Source organism: Bubalus bubalis, chromosome 15 (genome assembly GCF_019923935.1).
Source record: "Bubalus bubalis isolate 160015118507 breed Murrah chromosome 15, NDDB_SH_1, whole genome shotgun sequence".
NCBI classification, from domain to species: domain Eukaryota; kingdom Metazoa; phylum Chordata; class Mammalia; order Artiodactyla; family Bovidae; genus Bubalus; species Bubalus bubalis.
The window spans coordinates 22,016,457-22,035,305 of NC_059171.1; the positions used below are offsets into that span (position 1 = coordinate 22,016,457).

Genomic DNA, 18,849 nt, shown 5'->3' on the forward strand with positions numbered 1-18,849 from the left:
CCCAAGTCGTGCTGAATTGGAACGTAGCATACTATTATCACACAGATCATTTCTCCCCCAAAAAAGCCATCTTCCTCCAGTGAGCCTAGGAATTTGAAAAACCCTGAAAACAAAGCTGCTTGAAGCCTAACCAACTTTGCGTCTTAACTAACCCAGTATCAGACCACGGTCAATGAAATTTATCCTCGGAGAACTTTCTGTTGTTTAGTCACTAGGTCATGTCTGACTCTTTTGCAACTCCATGGACTATAGCCTGCCAGGCTCCTCTGTACATGGAATTCTCCAGGCAAAAATACTGGAGTGGGTTGCCATTCCCTTCTCCAGGGGATCTTCCTGAACCAGGGATCAAACTCAAATCTCCAGTGTCTCCTGTACTGCACTGCAGGCAGATTCTTTACTGCTGAGCCAGTAGGAAAGCCCCAAACTAAGAGGTAATGCAGTATTTATTGGAGAGATAACAGGACAGACAGGGTATTTTATTTGCAGGTACAAAGAGAACTTCCTAGTCCAAGAGAACTCTTAACGCATAGTTTAGACAATGAGAAACTCAGATACTTGATCTGCAATAACTTTACAAGTTGCCAACTCAGGATTTTTCATGGTGCTTCATCACAGAGGAAAGATTCTTATCACATGTTCTGTTCAATCATTTGGCCCATCAAGGTGGTATGGGAATATAGTTCCAAAAGTTCTACAATTTTAATAGCTCTCTGGAAAAATTAAAAGTGTCAGCATCTACCAGGAGTCTGCCAGGGTTGTTTTGAAACCAGATGACAGGCCATTTCCTTGGAAGGGCTTAGCACCTTTAAAATGTGATATGCCACTTAACAAACTCTCCATTAATAGGGCTATTTTCAACTGACTCCCCATTAAGTATCTTTAAATACTTAAAAAAAGTAAAAATTCCTAATTACTCTTCCCTGTATTTCACAATGGTTCTAAGACACTTTCAAAAGGCTAAACAGCAGGAAAGCAGTGAAAAGAAAACAAGGGGCCTAGGTAATCTATAAAGTGAAAAATTACACTAGATAATTCAGCATAATGTTGGGTTCTGTTATTTGGGGGCCAAAAATAAAGTAGTAATAAAAAATATAACTTATGTATAGCTCTCTGGAGTTTGCAGATGTAGACTGAAGATCATAGACCTTATTTGACCTTCATGGAAACCCAAACACTGGTTTGACAGATAAAGAAACACATTCAGGACTTCGCTGGCTGCCCAGTGGTTAAGGCTTTGCTTTCCAATGCAGGGGGTACAGGTTCGATCCTTGGTCAGGAAGTTAAGATCCCATATGAGTCATGGCCAAAAACCCAAAACATAAAGCAGAAGTAATATTGTAACAAATTTAATAAAGACTTTAAAAATAGACCACATAAAAATTGAAAGAAAAAAAAAATTGACCCCCAATAAGACTAATTCATCCATGACACAGGAGTAAGTGGTACATGAGAATTATAGAACCCTAGTACACTAATAACATACCACACGCAGGCACTATGTTAGTAGGGAGAAGTATTATTTTTCATTTCTTGGTAAAGAGCATATATTTTCAAAAGTCAACCATAAGATCTGTGGACTTGGTTAAACAATTTTCCAATTTCACTTACTGGTTTGATTTACTATACTTAACAGGTTGGTAATGAAAAGTCTTAGATCTGTTCTCTCTTGATTATATTCGAGACCAGATGGTTTCAACAACCCTTGGGAGATAGTACATCTCCATCACTAATGTCCTCCCACTGCCTCAGCAAGCTTCACAGTATGTTGTACCCTGTCCCCCCATGCATGTTCTCTCCTCCTTTCTCCATCCTTTGGCTCAAAACCAACAAAGAATCTGCACTTATGATGCAATCTTCCAGTTGAAGGAGTTCTGCACTCTGAGAGATTCTTAGGATTTCTAAATAATGAAACATGTCAGATCAACCCAAACTGCCCCCATCCCTGGCCAGACAACACTAATAAAATCACTGTTTATTAAATGCAAGTGAGAAAGCAGATGTTAACATCTTGTCTACATTTGGGAGCTGCATTTAATCAAGTCACGGCATCTTTTAGAAAAGGTTGAAAGATGCAGAAAAGCTGGCATAGGTGCCCAAGAGCAGAAGCATTGGTTACCAAACAGAAGACCAAACACTTTCATGAAAAAAATTTGTCCCAGCTTGAAAGACAGAGTAGAACCTTACTGGACTTCAGATTCAAAACATTACACTTATAAAGAAAAAAAAATAATTGAGAAGGATAATACATAGAAGGGGCATAATAAAGTAGATCACACAGATTTAGATTCAAATTCTGATTTTCTTCATTTTAGTTGGTGACCTTGTGCAAGATGAGTCATTGCTCTTGGTCTCAGTTTTGCTCATCTGCAAAATGGGATTGTAGTGTCCCTTTAGTGTGGCAGTTTGGTGAGGATCAAATAAATTAACATATACGAAAGTACTTGGCATCTTCCTGGGATCCTGGAATCACTTCATGTTATGAGCTGAACTGTGTCCCTTGTCAAAATCCACATGTTAGAGTCCTAACCCCCAGTATCTCAGAATGTGACTGTATTTGGAGATAACGATGCTTTAAAGAGCTAATTAGGTTAAAATGAGGTCATTAGAAGCGAGCACTCATTTAATAAGACTGGGGTTTTTGTGAGAAGAGGAAATATGGACACAGACACACACTGAGGGAACCCAACGTGAAGACACAGGGAAGAGGCAAGCATTACAAGCCGAGGAGAGAGGTCTAGAACGTCCTTCCTTCAGTGGCCGCAGAAAGCACTGACATCGCCAAGCCACAGGTCTTAAACTTCTAGCCCCCAGAATGGTAAGGAAATTAATTTCTGTTGTTTAAGCCACTCAGTCTGTGGCACTTTATTGCAGCAGCAAACATTAGTTTTCTTATGGTCAATTCTCTCTCTCCTTTTTTTTTTTTTTTTTTTAGTGTTTTAAACTGGGCAGTCTTGAATTGGTTTGCAATTAGACATAAGGTAAATCACCATGTTCTAAATTTAAAGGACAAGGAGGGTTCAGATGTTCATGCTCAGGAAATGAAGTCTGAGATTCAAATCCATCTTGACTCAGGCATACATCCATCTTTTCTTAGGAAAAGCACCAGTTACCAAGCATCAGCTCATTGTACTTGTGTAAGTAAGATTTGGTTCACTCTGCTGCTGCTGCTGCTAAGTCGCTTCAGTTGTGTCCGACTCTATGCGACCCCATAGATGGCTGCCCACCATGCTCCCCTGTCCTTGGGATTCTCCAGGCAAGAATACTGGAGTGGGTTGCCATTTCCTTCTCCAATGCATGAAAGTGAAAAGCGAAAGTGAAGTTGCTCAGTCGTGTCCGACTCTTAGCGATCCCATGGACTGCAGCCCACCAGGCTTCTCCGCCCACGGGTTTTTCCAGGCAAGAGTACTGGAGTGGGCTGCCATTGCCTTCTCCGGTGGTTTACTCTACTCAGCACCAAAAAGCAGGGGGCAGCATGAACACACAGGCACAGAGAGGTCTCTGTGTGGCCCTTTCTCCCCCTTAGTCCCCAACACAAGAGGACTACGTGAGGAAAGGAAGGTAGAGTTTAAATAAAATGGAAAATAAGACATCTAAACCTTCCTGGAAGAGAAGTTTGTATTTTACAGCAATAAGCCTGAAAAATAAAGCTTTCTACAAATGTCACACCAAAATCAAATCAAACGAACAACAAAAAAACCTCAACCATAATGTAGCCCAGTTCATTGTAAGCTGCTTGAGAATCAAAATTATCTTAATCATCTTTGCAAATTCAATGCCAAGAGCAGTGTCAAGCATATATTAGGCATCCAATAACTTCATTTTTTATGAAGTATAAACAAAACCTTTTATTAAAAAGTTCAAGTGAGAGTCATATTTATACCTGAAAGACATGAATATGGATGTAAAACAGAATTATGCTTTATTAAGACAAATTGAAACAAGTTATATAGAGAAATTAGTATTAAAAATTTCAGTCTTTAATTGGTAAACAAATTATAACAGATATACACCAAAGAAAGCATCAAGTAAGTTGCAGAGAGAAATCACTGGCATTCTAAGCAAAGCACCAGAAAAATCCTGAATTCATGTGCATCCATGTTCTACTGGTAGGTGGGAAGGAGAGGTGAGCAATAATTTTTAAATACTATTAATAATCCCATTTGTCAATATGTGGCAAAAAAAAGGAACATGGATAACCAAAGCTACTTAAACCAACGTAAAAAGTACCTCTGTCACTGAAGCACATGACATACACAGACGCACGTACCATTTAGATAAAGAGTGAACAGTGAGTGAAAGAGATCTGAGAGTAGGCAGATGGGAACTCCTAGACGAGGTACGATTTCAGCTGGTTCACCCAACTTTTTACTGGAGGTATGGAACAATGGAGGGGGAATTCTACTTCTGGAAGAAACACACTCTAGGGGCAGCCTTCTGACCCCCTTGCCTCATTTTTGCACGAGTGGATGGGAACTAGCCTAGATCTAGTTGCTCAACTTGGATTAACTGAGATTTGAAATAAACACGAAATTGAAATTCCTTGCAAACTGTCAAAGGCAACTCAAGCTTTCAATGGCGTGCATGGGGAAGCTTTATTCTTTTTCCTATAACCTGCTTTTCACGTTTTATTGCAGGTGCTGAACCCTAAAAGGAAATATCAAGGTATGAACAAAGGGAAACGGCAGGCTTTGAATGAAAGTTGATTCACTGAACATGTATTCCCCTCTCTTCCTTTCCAGCTCACATCAAACGCTGGTGAAGATGTACAACAGATGAACAAAATACAGGGCTGTGCTGAGAACAAAAGAGGGACCATGGCTCACCAGAGGTTATGACAGACTGTAGGATGACAGAAAGCAGACGGATTGCAGTGCTTATAACGGGAAGTAGTGGCAGCAACAGCCTGAGCTCAAAGGGGCAGAAGGGTCATGACGAACATTCTTCCTGGGGTGGGGAGGGCAGTGAGCTTGGGGAAGGGGATGAGATGGGGCAGTTGGCCCCCGACCCCACCTCTGCCCAGGGAACTAAGCTTCCTGAGGTGGTGCTGATGCTACAGAGTGAAGCCCCAACACCTGAAACCGAAGCTCACCAGTGACCATGCCCCATTTACACTCACTAAGCCCATAGTCTCATTGCCGGTGCTCTCAACTGGGGGCAGAGTTTGCCCAACAGTGGAGGAAGTCCACACCAGCTCCCTGCTCAACCACCTGCAGCGTCCGGTCATAGCACGGACAGCCCAGGATCACCAGACACTTGAAAAAACAAACAACATAAAAAGATGGGCCAAGATGTTTAAAAAAATACCACACACACACACTGAAAAATTGACTCAGTAAGAAACAGAGATAATCCAGGAAAAAGTGTTAAGTGCTCAGTCTTGTCCAGCTCTTAGTGACTCCATGACCTGTAGCCCGCCAGGCTCCTCTGTCCATGGGATTCTCTAGGCAAGAATACTGGAGTGGGTTGCCATGCCCTTCTCCGGGGCCCTTTCCGACCCAGGGATCGAACCCACGTCTCTCACGTCTCCAGCCCTGGCAGGTGGCTCCTTTACCACTAGCGCCACCTGGGAAGCCCAGTTATAGAGCCAACTACAAACGCTGGAACTCCCGTCCACGTAAAGATAATAACGGAACTGACAAAAGTCAGGAGGAGACAGAGAGGGTAATACTGGGACTCTCAGTTTCTTTTCAACCTACTAGATAATAAGGAGATCCCACACAAAAAATTAGCCAAAACACATAAATTTAAGTAACAGTATTTGAAGTGACATTTACTACTAACAAAACTCAGGAGGGTTAGATTTATGTAAGTTAGACTGCTCTTTTTTCACCACTTAGAATCAAGTTATACTGTCAAAAATTAAGTCACTACTTACAAACTTAGGGCTTAGGATTTTGGAGGAAACCAAAAACAACAAAAAATAGATATGGTTAAAAAATTCTAGTTTCAAGACTGAGCTGAGAGAGAGAATGCTTACTTCTTACTTAATACAGTCTTCATCATTTCTATTTCTGGCATTTTTTTTTTCTTTTAACAATGATAAATAACAGAATGATAGTAACATTTTAAATATGTTTCTAAAAAATGTAAGGCCAATAAGCAAAACCAATCAAATATAAACTTGACATCTGCATTTCCCAACACTGTAACCCAATTTCTTCTTGAACAGAGTAAAGAGTAATTAAAAATGTGGACTTAGGGTTGAACAGACTTGAATCCCAGCTTTAGCACTTACTAGTAAAGTGAACTTGGGCTTAATTTACCAAACTTTCCCAATCCTCAATTTCATCAATCACAAAACAGTGAAAAAATTTTGCCTGAAGCATTGTTATGACAATTTGAAAAGATAACGTATGTTAGAGTGTATTAATGAGATAACATATACTAAAACTTGAAACAAGATATATTGAAATATGTGCCAAGTGCATATTAAGCGCTCAACAAACAAAGTTGGTTGTTATAATCGTTCACCCTCAGGTTGCTATCTTCTGGGTATATAGCTGGCAACATAACAATAAAATCCAACATAATGAGAGTGTTGTATTTCTAGGCAACTACAATAGACACGATTAATAACTGGATCTCTTTTGTGCCTCCGGGAGCAATGATTCTCACATTTAATATGCATATGAATCACCTGGGGTTCTAGTTATAAGGGCACATTCCAACTCAGTGCATCTGGCACGAGGTCCAAGGATCTGCATCTCTAACGAGCTCTCAGGGGATGTCAATGCTGTGTTCCAGGGACCACACCCTGAGTGGCAAGGCCCTGGATGACAGAATGGGCTGGCAAAAGGATTTACTGATAGGAAATCTTCATATTACAAATCTGTAAGGCTGAATCATTCCTTTTTTAAGCAAGACAATGATGAATAGATGTGTATTGCCCTTTTACATTCAGAAATTATGTGAGATAATGAGGACGGAGTAAATGAATCTACTGAAAAAGGCCACTGTGCCCACCAGCTCTTGTCACTCTGTACTCCCCATGGACCTGCCCTCGGATTGGCTGACGCGGTCACCATGTGAATGGCGTGACACTGCTTGGTCACCTGTGAGAGGTTACATGCCAGCGATGGAATAATCTCTCATGCTAGTTTATTCTGGACCTCTGCTGCCCCTAACAATTGCACGTTGGAATACCTTCACAAGTGTTATTACAGTACGTCTGACTCAACTAGAGCATTTGGGTTGAGATTTTAAGTATTTCATACTTATAACCACCTTGCAAAGGGATTTAGCAATGTCCAAAAAGCATTTGAACTAGCAGTCTCGTTTCTAGTGAGGCTACCCTGTGGTGGAAGATAGAATAATGATGCCCCAAAGATGTCCGTGACCTAATCTCTACCGCCTGTGAGTATGTTACGTACATGGCAGAGAGACTTCAAAGATCTTAAAGATCTTCAGATAGGGAGAGTATCCTGGATTAAACAGGTGGATTCAATATAATCCAAGGATCCTTAAAGAGAGATCAGAACAAAGGAATGTTCTCCACCCACCACAGCTGGCTGTGAAGAAGAGGAAGGGAGATAGGAACCAAGAAATGTAGGGGGTCTCTAGAAGCTAGAGAAGGAAGGGCATCCCCCTGGAGCCTCCAGAAGGAACACAGCCCTCTGACACCTTGGTTTCAGCCCAGTGTTACCTATTTCAGACTTCCACCCTCCAGAACTATATGACAATAAATTTATACCATTGTAAGCTATTACACTTGCTATTATGTGTTACAGCAGTAACAGAAGACTACTATTCCTTCCACATATAGAAATAACATATGCATAAGGCCATCACTGTGGATTTATCTGTAACAGCTGAAAATCGGAAACAACTCAAATATCCATCATTAGAGACTAGTTGAAAAATATAGTGGCATGCTTTGCACCTGTAAAAAAGAATGAAGAAGCTCTCCATATCTAACATGAGCTGACCTTTAGGACATATTTTCAAACAGGAAAAAATAAGATAGAGAACACTGTGTATTTTACCTTTCAAGTAGGAGAGAAAGAAAAATAAGACACATATGTTCTTAAAAAAAAAAAAAAAAAAACACTGCAAGGGTAGCCCAGAAATAGATTAATGAAATAACTATGGGATGTTAGGGAACACTGTGTTATTTTACCTTTCAAGTAGGAGAGAAAGAAAAATAAGAAACATATGTTCTTTAGAAAAAAAAAAAAAAACCACTGCAAGGGTAGCCCAGAAATAAATTAATGAAATAATTAACTATGGGATGTGGGATGAAGCAGCTAGGAAGGAAGCAAGGCATCTCTGAGACTACATCTTTTAATGTATCACTTTGACTTTTGGACCAGGTAAATGTTTTACACATTCAAAATATAAAATTATATTTAAAGTAATATTAAGATATTCATAATTAATTTTAATAATTTTCTACCTATGATTTACATTCTAAAATCTTTCCTAGACTTATTCTGCGGCTCATGGAATTCTATCCCAAATCAAAATACTCAGGATCCAGAAACCGTTTCCTGACAGAACAGTCAAAATCATAGATTGCTTGTGGGTGAAGATTGACCATTTCTGCTGATTTTGCTGTTTCTTAAATCATATTCTTACATTACAGACCTCACTGACAAGCTATAGGACCTGGTACATCACTTACCAGAAAATAGAGAAAACCAATTTCATAGCGCTAGCAACAGCGCCACCTGGTGGCAAAATCTAAAGCTATAACGATTAATAACATTGAAGTAAAGGTTCTTTTTGAAGTGCTGTGTTCTTTAATACTGAAATTACATATGGCAGAAAAAAGCAACCAGAAATGGCTGGTACTAAGATCTTCTTTTCTTATGAATACAGTATTTATTTTGTCTTCCTTCTTTCAAGCCCTGAGCCAACCATCTTCCCCAGGCTGCCTGGAGAAGTACAGGAAAAGGAGACACGGGAGAAAGAACTATGGGAGGTGGAAATGGCTCCTTCACATGGCGAAGAGGATGACAGAGGCCCCCATCAGGCAAAAAGAGCCCCATGGCCTCAGGGCAAAGCCCAGAATGGCGTAGAAGAGCTGCTGCTCTAGAGAAGTGTTCCTCCCATAACCAATGATGAGGCCCCCAAAGGAAAGTAGAAAGTGTTAGTTGCTCAGTTGTGTCCGACTCTTTGCAACCCTATGGACTGCAGCCCACTGGGCTCCTCTATCCATAGAATTCTCCAGGCAAGAATACTGGAGTGGGTTCCTATTCCCTTCTCCAGGGGATCTTCCTGACCTAGGGATCGAACCAGGGTCTCCTGCATTACAAGCAGATTCTTTACCATCTGAGCCCCCCAGGGAAGCCTGAGACTCCCAAACACAGTCCTAATTCCAGTCCTGGAGCCAGCCACCCCTACTGTGGCAGCCCCAGCTGCAATGAACTTGACCACTGTGTCAATGTCCCTTGAAATGGCACTGGTCTGGAACTGTGGCTAGGAATAAGTGAAGTGGTCCGGGAACATGGGGCTGCCGAGCTACTGTGGCCTTCAGCTGTCAGTGTCGCCAGTCTTTTTAGCACCCCTGCAGACAGTGACCGGCTCAATAGTGAAGAGGTTCTCCTGATCAAGGAGGGCATGCCTGCGTGACAAGTCGCTTTAGTTGTGTCCGACTCTTTGCAAGCTTATGGACTGTAGCCACAAGGCTCCTCTCTCCACATCCACGGGATTCTCCAGGTAAGAATCCTGGAGCGGGTTGCCATTTCCTCCTCCAGGGAATCTTCCCGACCCAGGGATTGAACCCCTGTCTCCTGTGTCTCCTGCACTAGCAAGTGGGTTCTTTACCACTGGTGCTACCTGGGAAGCTGATCAGGGAGAGAGTGGAGACAAACTTGGCACAAGTGTACATTTTCAGGGAATGAAGGGCTGTTTCAGGAGAGCTGCTCCCAGTGCAGAGAAGACAGAGCTGGTAGTCAGATCTTATCAGCTCCTGTGTGAAACTGAGGTTACTCTTAATTTGATATATTGCATTTAAAAGTGCATTTAGCTTGCCCAAAATTCTTAGTGAAATTCAAGCAGCAAGAAGTAATGTTGGCAAAATTTATCCTAGTGTCAATTATGGATATGCCAAGTCTATTTTCATGGTTTTAAAAATCTATATTATAAACATGCAGCCAGGATGAGTTATACAATTCTTTCTGGTTATCTGGTTTCCTAAAAGTGAGAGAAACCACAACCATCTCCCAGGAGTGTCTAAAGTGTTGAATAAAATATATCTTATTTGTTTTTCATCCTTCCTTTCCCGGTACTGGCCAATGAATGAAATTATTTCCTTCCTTAAGTCTTACCAAAAGCAGATTAATGATTACATAAGACCTGGGTTTGATTCCTGGGTCGGGAAGATCCTCTAGAGAAGGAAATGGCTACCCACTCCAGTATTCTTGCCTGGAGAATCCCATGGACAGAGGAGCCTGAACGGCTACAGTCCACGGGACCACAAGAGTTGGACACGATTACAACTAAACCACCACCACCACATATTAAATTATAGAAGTGAGGCAATTAAACAATTGGGAGTAAAAATACCTTTGTATTAAAAATCTTAAAATAATTATCATAAAAACACTATCTGGATGATTATTTCCATTGTGCCAATGCCCAAGTTGCTATGAGACAGATTAATTTGGTTCAAAAGAAATGTGTTGAGCACCTACTATGTGCCTTGCATGACCCTGATTCAGGTATTGGAAGTGTTAATGGAGGTGCCTAAGAGACAGGAAAGCTTCTTTGAAGTTCACTAGAGAACTGCTCTGACTCTCTGCAACCCTATAAGCTGTAGCCCACCAGGCTCCTCTGTCCATGGGATTCTCCAGGCAAGAATACTGGATCGGGTGGCCATGTCCTCCTCCAGGGGATCTTCCCAGCCCAGTGATGGCACCCACATCTCTTATGTCTCCTGCATTGGCAGGTGGGTTCTTTAGCACTAGCGCCACCTGGAAAGCCCTAGAGAACTGGTGGTTAGTGGTGTGAAGGTTGGAGCTTGTGACTGAAGGAGGGCAAAAACAGACAGACCTGTGCAAGACTGGGAGAAAACAGAAAGGATGCTAATAAAAAGGCAGGAAGAAAAATTATGGAAATGCAAGGACAGCTTTCTCATAGGGGTTGCCATTGTTTCACCTTACTCTTCAGCTAATAGTATTGAGTCGTAAGGAGGGTACAGTTCAGGAATTACCATCTCTCCGGGCATCCGCCACCACCTTTGCCGCAGACTTGCTCATCACGTGCACGACGTAGAGAGGGCAGTTCACGGCGCTGGCTATGGTGATGGCCCTCAGCGTGGCTTCTGCCTCCACCGCTTCTGGACGGCTCAGCTCATGGCCCTCGGGACCTGTTATCCCCAATGCCAACATCTTCTTTGCTCCCTGAAAAGGCAGCAGGAACATACATGGGAGAAAGCTTTGCTAATGACAAATTCCATCGTTATGTGAAATAAATACACTGCCAGCTTTTTATTTTAGATCTGTTTGGCATAAGTGTGTGTGAACGTGTGTGTATACAGTGTGTGTTTTTGGTAAAAAATAATCTACGACTCTGATTTGTTACTGTTTAGTCGCTAAGTTGTGTCTGACTCTTTGTGACCCCATGGACTGTAGCCCGCCAGGCTCCTCTGTTCATGAGATTTCCCAGGCAAGAATGCTAAAGTGGGTTGCCATTTCCTTCTCCAGGGGATCTTCCCGACCAAGGGATAGAACACACGTTTCCTGCTTGGCAAGTGGGCTCTTTACTGAGCCATCTGGGAACCCCAGTACTCTGATAGCATGTTGTTAACTTTTCATATACATATTTCACAATTAAATTATTTTGATTGGAAAGGTGAAGAAGATATGAGGTCTGTTCTAATCACAGTCTTGGAAAAGACCCAGGAATCGAACAGGGGTCTCCTGCATTCCAGGTGGATTCTTTACCAGCTGAGCTACCAGCGAAGCCCCTTTGAAAAGAAGTAGTGTCCGTATTTAAGACATTGGTTCAGAACAAACAAAACAAAGTATTCCAGTTCCCCATATTAGATTCTTGATGAAATGACTCATGCTATTATGTAGTTAGTTCTGTTCTTTACCAATTCATACTCTTCACTGCCTTCTCCTCTAACCCACAGAATGATATTAGATCAGTATTTCTCCTCTCCAAAAGTGTTATTTTCTCCTTACAAGAAAGGCAGGAAGTCAAGACAGAGTGTCCAAACTATGTGCCCGGTGTCATACAGCTAGGACGTGGAAGAGTCCAGTTTACACCCCGGTCTGTTTGAGCTTACAGCTCATGCTTTCCTCGTATCATTCCCCCCACCTTCTGGCCATGTGACCGCCCTCTCACAGACTTTAATGGGAACTGAGCCCAGGGAGAGAGAAAGATCAACCAATAGAAAGGATAAGAGACAGCTCTTTAAATCTTACAGATGGTGTACCCTTCAGGCATTAATGATGGAGCTAATATGAGAAATAAATACCATCTAGATTCCTCCAGAGCACATTTTAATACCCAATTTCTGAAAAGAGTGGGGCTTAAAACAGCTACCTAATGCTCTGCCTAAGTCATCAGATTACACTGATGCCCACACTTTGGCATTCTGAACCAGCAGCTTGAGCATAATTTAAATAAAAAAAAAAAGTGCTGGGGACACAAAGAAAAATATCTGTGCTTTTAGAATGAACCTTGTTTGAGATCTAATGGCTGCTCTGAAAAAGGGAACTCCTCCTTCCAGCGCATATACCACCTGCAAAAAACTCAGCAAGGACAGCAAGTAAATGGAGTCAAGTGTTTCCAAGTCACAGAAAATTAGTTCCTGGATTTCCTTTCTTCCAGTCCTTTGAATGAATTTACCTACTTGCGGCCAGTCATCTTCCCCTTAACTCATGGGCAGTTTCCCTTCTGTGGAAGCTCTGAACGGTAATTACCTACCTCTGCAATTAGGTCTCCGTTTTCGGCATGAACTTGAGCGATGGCTCCGATCTCCTTGCACCGAGAGAAGGCCTCGTACAGCTCCACATCCCTCACCATGTACACATCTTTATAAGCCATAAACATCTTGAAGGAGTTCACACCCTTATCCTGGGTGAGGATTTTCATTTCTTCTTTAACCTAAAAGGGGACCACAATCATAGCAAAGTGTCACCCTTTAAAGATGATACCAGCATTCTCCAAAATGCTGCATTCAGAAGAAAATAAAGCAAAATGAGGACCTCAGTTGAACTCCAGAAAAATGTAATTAAGGCCTCGATCGTTCCCCTAAGTCAGACTTTGTCTCAGACTTCATCATCTGATGAACTGCTGTGGCTATGATGCTTTTAAATCATGAAAGAGTTAATAGTACTCCCCCCCCAAATACCTCACTTTTACACGTAGATATGAAATTCTCGTTATCTAGAGAAACAGGTACTGAGATGGGAAGAAATTATTCTAGAACATGAAAAGACAACCATTTGGCAGCAACAGAAGCAGTCATGTCTCTGGAAGGAAACAGAGCTAATGTGAAGTAAGGTTTGGGGTCACATCTGAACCCCACAGGATGAGTTAGAAGACAGAGGCGGTGGAAGATGTGCACTGACCCACTGGCAGCTCCTGGAGGTGAAAGATTCTGAACCAGTGGGAAGCCCCAGGAGCCTTCTGGGTTGCCAACTCAAACGTCCTGATCACCAATTCCAGTGTGTGAGTGGGGAGATTGGGGGTTCCTTCATACCACCAAGCAGTTCTCCAGACATCAGCTAGAAGGTATCTTACAACTCAACTCAATTTTAACACTACCTGGAGACTGCCTCATGGTCCACAGGTTAAGAGTTCAGTCTTATGGGGTATCCAGGTTGTCACCTGCACTTCTGACCAACCAGCTATAAATCGGGGGTTCCCAAAGCATCCTCCTCAGGTTCAATCAATCTGCTGGAGTGGTTCACAGAGCTCAGAGAAACATTGTACTTACTGGATCACCAGTTTACTATAAAAGGACATGATAAAGGATACAAACGAAGATCAGATGGAAGAGGTCCTTCAAAGGTGAAGGAATGGGGGAAGGGCATGGGGCTTGTGTGTCCTCTGAGAGCACCGCTCTTCCCAAACCTCCACTCGGTCACATCCTTGAAGCTCTCCAAATCCTATCCTTTTAGGTTTCGTGGAGGCTTCATTACATGGGCATGACTGATGAAAGCATTAGCCACAGGCAACTAACCCAACCTCCAGCCCCTCTCCCCGCCTCACAGGTCAGTTGGGGGGGACTGAAATTTTCAACCATCTAATCACACAGTTAGCTCCTGGGTCAATCAGCCCCTGTCCTTGCTGCTGCTGCTGCTAAGTCGCTTCAGTTGTGTTCGACTCCGTGCGACCCCATCGACGGCCTCCTACCAGGCTCCCCCGTCCCTGGGATTCTCCAGGCAAGAACACTGGAGTGGGTTGCCATTTCCTTCTCCAATGCATGAAAGTGAAAAGTGAAAGGGAAGTCACTTAGTCATGTCCGACTCTTAGCGACCTCATGGACTGCAGCCCACCAGGCTCCTCCGTCCATGGGATTTTCCAGGCAAGAGTACTGGAGTGGGGTGCCATTGCCTTCTCCGCCTCTGTCCTTAGGTGGTGTCTAAAAATCACCTCTTTAATTCCTTGTAGCTCAGATGGTAAAGAATACGCCTGCAATGCGGAAGACCTGGGTTCGATCCCTGAGTTGGGAAGATTCCCTGGAGAAGGGAAAGGCTACCCACTCCAGTATTCTGGCCTGGAGAATTCCATGGACTGTATAGTCCATGGGGTCAAAAAGAGTCAGACACGACTGAGCGACTTTCACTTCACTTAACATAATAGACCTTTTCATTGCCCTCATCATGTAGGAAATTCCAAGCGTTTTAGGAGCTCTGTGCCAGAAATGGGGACAAAGACCAGATGTGAATTTCTTCTTATAAGCCATAATATCATACCAATGATAAGAGACAAGATAGGATCAAAACTAGTTTAGTAATTGCCTTTGCAGGTCCATTTCTAGTCTCAACAATGACGAATAACTTCAAAGGAAAAGTCAGAAGATTTGACCAAATAAAACTGCTTCAATTTCTACAAGTTGAAAAATACACACATACACATAAAAAATATACACATATAAATATAACATAAAACAAAAATATATAATAAAACATAAAAAATATGTAACAAGGATAGAATTATTGCTTAGTTAAAAAAAATGTTAGAGTTATTGCTGCTTCTACTTGAAAAATCCTAACATTCTAGATGAAAAATGTTATTTACAGTTCAAACAGTAAATTCAAATGACTAATAAACATGGAAAAAATGTTAACCTTCCTACTCATTAAAATGTGCAAAATAAAACAAAGCAATCTTTTCCTTCTATATCAGCAAAGTTTTAAAAATGACAATATCACATGTTAAGCTACTCACTTCCATCACTGTTTACTCTTTTACTAATTTTTCTCACTTTTCTCCATGGCACTTTATCAGCTGGCATATAATATATTTACCTGTTGACGACCTGCCTCCTCCTCTAGAATTCCACCCCATATGAGGAGCAGCTTTGTACAGTTTGGGCTTCCCAGGTGGCTCTGGGGTAGAGAATCTGTCTTTACCCCAGCAGGAGACACATGAGACGTGGGTTCAATCCCAGGGTGGGGAAGATCCCCTGGAGAAGGCAATGGCAACCCACTCCAGTACTCTTGCCTGGAAAATCCCGTGGACAGAGGAGCCTGGCAAGCTACAGTCCATGGGGTTGCTATGAGTCGGACATGACTGAGCATGCATGTAAGCTAAGCTTGTATAGTTTATCTGTTGCTATATCCTAGAACAGTGCCTGGCCCATAGTGGCCACTCAAAAACTTTCTGTTGGATGAATAATGAATGAAAAGGAGCAGAAAACACCAAAATGTTGAGAGTGAACATCACTGAAATGATGGAATGAGTTTCAAGATGCATTAAGTGACAACAGCAAGGGTAGAACTTGGTATAATATGCCTCATTTTAAAAAACTTTTTTATAAGTTCTAATTTTCTACCATGAGTCTATTATTTTTATAGTGGGGGAAAAACCGCTTTAGACTGTTAGAAAATTCAAACTACGGGCTTCCCAATTACAACCCACATAGCTCAAGTGAAATACCCATGACTCCCAGAGTAGAAGAGCCTTTCTGCAGATGACCTTGTTAAACATCCCTGTCACCCATATCCATATCTGTGGGTAAGTCCCACTATACGACGGTCAGGCATAGCAGTTTAAGCCTTGCTATTCCAAAAGTGTGGTACCTGAACAGCAACAGCAACATCACCTGGGAGCTTACTAGAAATGCAGAATCTCAGGCTCTGCCCCAGACCTACTGCTATGGGCTGACTGTGTCCCCCTAAATTTATAGGTTGAAATCCTAGCCCCTGGTACCAAATGTGACCTTGTGCATGCATGCTAAGTCACTTCAGTCACATCCAATTCTTTGGGACCCTATGGACTTCTCTGTCCATGGGATTCTCCAGACAAGGATACTAGAGTGTCTTGCCATGCCCCTCTCCTGGGAGTCTTCCCGACTCAGGGATCTCTTATGTCATCTACCTTGGCAGGCAAGTTCTTTACCACTAGTACTACCTGGGAAGCCCAGCACCACCTCGGACTTGAATAAAAAAATTAATAAATAGAAAGTGGCTCAGATGGTGAAGAATCCGCCTGCAGTGCGGAAGACCTGGGTTCGACTGGGTTAGGAAGATCCCCTGGAGAAGGGAACGGCTACCCACTCCAGTATTCTGGCCTGGAGAATTCCCTGGACAAAGGACTCTGGCAGTCCATGGGGTTGCAAAAAGTCGGACACAGCTGAGTGATTTTCACTCATTCAATTAAGTAGAGTCAAGAGACCAGAAGGGGGAGCTCTCATACCTGCATGTCAGCGCAGAAGGGTCCTCTTTCTTGGCAAGGACCAGAACAATGAAAGTCATGGACTCTGTTTACTGGAGCCCTCCCAGCTTCCCCCTCCCCTCTAGGAAAGCCTGCGCCTTCCCTTGCCCTGTGGGGACTTGCACGTGGCTCAACGTGTTGGTAGACCCTGAACTGCAATTCTTCTGCTGATCTCAAATATGCCCATCTTTGCTGGAGAAATATCAGGCAGTCTCCTTGTTTCAGGTCAACATTTGGAAATAGGGCATTTACCAAAGTAATCAATTAAGATGAGGTCACTAGGGTGGACCATAATTCAGTATGATTGGTGTTTTTATAAAAAGGGGTAATTTAGCCACACACACACACACACAGAACATCATGGGAAGACAAAGGCAGAGATTCAGGTGATGTTCCTACAAATCAAAGGATAACCAGAGATTGCCAGCAAACCACCAGAAGTTGGTGAGAGGCTTGAAAGACATTATTCCTGAGCGCTCTCAGAAGGGACCAGCCGCACCAACACCTTGATCTCAGGCTGTGAGGCTCCTGAACTGTGAGACAGTTGTTGCAGCCACCCAGCTTGTAATTCTTGGTTAAAGCAGTCCTAGCAAACTAATACACTCACTGAACATAATCTGCACTTTAACAGGATTCACCAGGTGAATCATTTACATATTAAAATGTGAGAAACACTGGTACGAGCAAGCATCTTCACCTTTGCGCTATCTTATAAAACAAGAGTGAGAGGAAAGGAGGAAGGGAGAAGGGAAGGAAGGAGGGGCCGGAGAGAAGAAGGAAGGCAGGAAGATCTTAAACACACAACGGAGGTCAGAGGCCTCACTCAGAATGCCGTTTCTGGAAAAAAATTAACTTTTTCTCTGGACTCTAAACCTTGCTACTATGTTTGCTGAACTATCTGGTTACTTGTTTTATATTAACTTAGTGTCTACAACCCAAATTTTGGGAGGAAGTAGGGACATAAGTTACATGGTGACTTCAAATAAAGTCACCCCATGAGCCCTTTCTAGCAAAAAGATTTCTGAATTAAGTCCAATGTGGAAAACATGCTATTGATTTAAATCACAAATAAAGGTTTCTTCCAAAGTACACATACATGTTTTCATGGGGAAAATAAGCATATTTTAACATCTCACAAAACTTTCTTTTCTATCTGAGTCATGTTATCATTTCTGCCATGGTCTAAATAATGAGCAGATACAGAAGACTGTGGAAGTTCAATTTTGAAATTATCTGACCAGGACTTGATATTAACAGAGTACCAGCTTAGTGCACAGCTGGGAGAAGGCCTGGAACACATTCCTGGTCTGTCCCTTCCTTGGTTTCTTTCCAGATATTAAAAACATTTATCTAACTGAAGTCTAATCTGTGGGAAAAGACTGCTTAAAAGTGCCCGGAGATGTTGAAGTTGAAAAGTCAAGTACTTTAAAAAATTGCATTTAAAGTATTTACAATTCATGACTTAAATATTAGGAAAGACTATTGTGAATCAGTATAAGGGATTTATCCTATTATCTTCATATGCTTTTTTTTTTTTTTTTTAGTTTTCTCAATTGATAATACTTCACAGGATTCAAAACTCAAATGGTACAAAAGAGTGTGCAATGAAAAGTCTTCCCTCCAATTGTGAGTTCCCGGAAGCAACCAACATCACTGGTTTCTTATGTTTTGACGTTGCCCGTTCCTTGATCTTTGCACGGAGCAATGATTAAAGGACTAACTAGAAGAAATTGGACCCCTGCATGGTTCACCTGGTCACTCCACCACGTCACCGCCACATGTAGGCTGTAGTCGCAGCAGACTTTGGGGTCAGCCCAGCTTCGCCAGGTGTCAAAGGCCTCAATGAGGGAGTGGCCTTTGTGTGGAATAGCAAAATCCATGATCATGGTGGTGCCTCCTGCCAGGGCAGCCTGAAATCACAAAGAGAGTTTCAACAGGTTAGCCATCAGTTTTCTAGTTGAGTCATTTATCTCCTTGAACAGCATGCATTTATAAGCACTTGGGCAAATTTGA

General features: G+C 42.3%; 1 protein-coding gene across 1 annotated transcript in view; it reads right to left on the bottom strand.

The window, feature by feature from the left end:
• DPYS (dihydropyrimidinase) overlaps positions 1–18,849 on the bottom strand; it is a 100,831-nt gene that overhangs the window by 51,583 nt on the left and 30,399 nt on the right. Inside the window, exons 2-4 of the mRNA XM_006053903.4 lie at positions 18,588–18,746; positions 12,877–13,056; positions 11,153–11,342 (exon numbers count right to left, since the gene is read on the bottom strand). Coding sequence (XP_006053965.1) covers positions 11,153–11,342; positions 12,877–13,056; positions 18,588–18,746 — 529 coding nt within the window. The remainder of the gene's footprint in view (positions 1–11,152; positions 11,343–12,876; positions 13,057–18,587; positions 18,747–18,849) is intronic.